The sequence below is a fragment of the Chanos chanos genome, chromosome 3, assembly GCF_902362185.1.
Source record: "Chanos chanos chromosome 3, fChaCha1.1, whole genome shotgun sequence".
In the NCBI taxonomy this organism is placed as follows: domain Eukaryota; kingdom Metazoa; phylum Chordata; class Actinopteri; order Gonorynchiformes; family Chanidae; genus Chanos; species Chanos chanos.
This window is the reverse complement of record NC_044497.1, coordinates 2,307,501-2,310,000: the sequence shown is the minus strand read 5'-3', so window position 1 is coordinate 2,310,000 and position 2,500 is coordinate 2,307,501. Positions and strand designations below refer to the sequence as shown.

The following is a 2,500-nucleotide window of genomic DNA, read 5'->3' as shown; positions in this document are numbered from 1 at the left end:
GGTTATAGCAGTACTGTAATGTTAGTATCAGTAACAGTGGTTATAGCAGTACTGTAATGTTAGTATCAATAACAGTGGTTATAGCAGTACTGTAATGTTAGTATCAATAACAGAGGTTATAGCAGTACTGTAATGTTAGTATCAATAACAGAGGTTATAGCAGTACTGTAATGTTAGTATCAGTAACAGTGGTTATAGCAGTACTGTAATGTTAGTATCAGTAACAGTGGTTATAGCAGTACTGTAATGTTAGTATCAGTAACAGTGGTTATAGCAGTACTGTAATGTTAGTATCAATAACAGAGGTTATAGCAGTACTGTAATGTTAGTATCAGTAACAGTGGTTATAGCAGTACTGTAATGTTAGTATCAATAACAGAGGTTATAGCAGTACTGTAATGTTAGTATCAGTAACAGTGGTTATAGCAGTACTGTAATGTTAGTATCAGTAACAGTGGTTATAGCAGTACTGTAATGTTAGTATCAGTAACAGTGGTTATAGCAGTACTGTAATGTTAGTATCAATAACAGAGGTTATAGCAGTACTGTAATGTTAGTATCAGTAACAGTGGTTATAGCAGTACTGTAATGTTAGTATCAATAACAGAGGTTATAGCAGTACTGTAATGTTAGTATCAGTAACAGTGGTTATAGCAGTACTGTAATGTAAGTATCAGTAACAGTGGTTATAGCAGTACTGTAATGTTAGTATCAGTAACAGAGGTTATAGCAGTACTGTAATGTTAGTATCAGTAACAGTGGTTATAGCAGTACTGTAATGTTAGTATCAATAACAGAGGTTATAGCAGTACTGTAATGTTAGTATCAGTAACAGTGGTTATAGCAGTACTGTAATGTTAGTATCAATAACAGAGGTTATAGCAGTACTGTAATGTTAGTATCAATAACAGAGGTTATAGCAGTACTGTAATGTTAGTATCAGTAACAGTGGTTATAGCAGTACTGTAATGTTAGTATCAATAACAGAGGTTATAGCAGTACTGTAATGTTAGTATCAATAACAGTGGTTATAGCAGTACTGTAATGTTAGTATCAGTAACAGTGGTTATAGCAGTACTGTAATGTAAGTATCAGTAACAGTGGTTATAGCAGTACTGTAATGTTAGTATCAGTAACAGTGGTTATAGCAGTACTGTAATGTAAGTATCAGTAACAGTGGTTATAGCAGTACTGTAATGTTAGTATCAGTAACAGTGGTTATAGCAGTACTGTAATGTTAGTATCAGTAACAGTGGTTATAGCAGTACTGTAATGTAAGTATCAGTAACAGTGGTTATAGCAGTACTGTAATGTTAGTATCAGTAACAGTGGTTATAGCAGTACTGTAATGTAAGTATCAGTAACAGTGGTTATAGCAGTACTGTAATGTTAGTATCAATAACAGAGGTTATAGCAGTACTGTAATGTTAGTATCAGTAACAGTGGTTATAGCAGTACTGTAATGTAAGTATCAGTAACAGTGGTTATAGCAGTACTGTAATGTAAGTATCAGTAACAGTGGTTATAGCAGTACTGTAATGTTAGTATCAGTAACAGTGGTTATAGCAGTACTGTAATGTAAGTATCAGTAACAGTGGTTATAGCAGTACTGTAATGTTAGTATCAATAACAGTGGTTATAGCAGTACTGTAATGTTAGTATCAGTAACAGTGGTTATAGCAGTACTGTAATGTTAGTATCAATAACAGAGGTTATAGCAGTACTGTAATGTTAGTATCAGTAACAGAGGTTATAGCAGTACTGTAATGTAAGTATCAGTAACAGTGGTTATAGCAGTACTGTAATGTTAGTATCAGTAACAGAGGTTATAGCAGTACTGTAATGTTAGTATCAATAACAGAGGTTATAGCAGTACTGTAATGTTAGTATCAGTAACAGTGGTTATAGCAGTACTGTAATGTTAGTATCAGTAACAGTGGTTATAGCAGTACTGTAATGTAAGTATCAGTAACAGTGGTTATAGCAGTACTGTAATGTAAGTATCAGTAACAGTGGTTATAGCAGTACTGTAATGTTAGTATCAGTAACAGTGGTTATAGCAGTACTGTAATGTTAGTATCAGTAACAGTGGTTATAGCAGTACTGTAATGTAAGTATCAGTAACAGTGGTTATAGCAGTACTGTAATGTAAGTATCAGTAACAGTGGTTATAGCAGTACTGTAATGTTAGTATCAGTAACAGTGGTTATAGCAGTACTGTAATGTTAGTATCAGTAACAGTGGTTATAGCAGTACTGTAATGTTAGTATCAATAACAGAGGTTATAGCAGTACTGTAATGTTAGTATCAGTAACAGTGGTTATAGCAGTACTGTAATGTAAGTATCAGTAACAGTGGTACTAACAGAGGCAGTTATTATGGAAGCAGCATTTTTATCATAGCTGTAAAACTGTCAGGAGTAATAACAATGACAGCAGTGACAGTGTGAGGAGGAACCAGCCGTAGCGGCGGTGTACTCACAGGGCAGTCTGCTCGCGTG

General features: G+C 34.4%; 1 protein-coding gene across 1 annotated transcript in view; it reads right to left on the bottom strand.

Annotated features, from left to right (window-relative positions):
- The window catches only part of fam171a2b (family with sequence similarity 171 member A2b), a 13,042-nt gene that overhangs the window by 9,342 nt on the left and 1,200 nt on the right, over nt 1-2,500 (bottom strand). The window contains exon 2 of the mRNA XM_030770001.1: nt 2,482-2,500. This exon is cut by the window's right edge and continues 209 nt beyond it. Coding sequence (XP_030625861.1) covers nt 2,482-2,500 — 19 coding nt within the window. The remainder of the gene's footprint in view (nt 1-2,481) is intronic.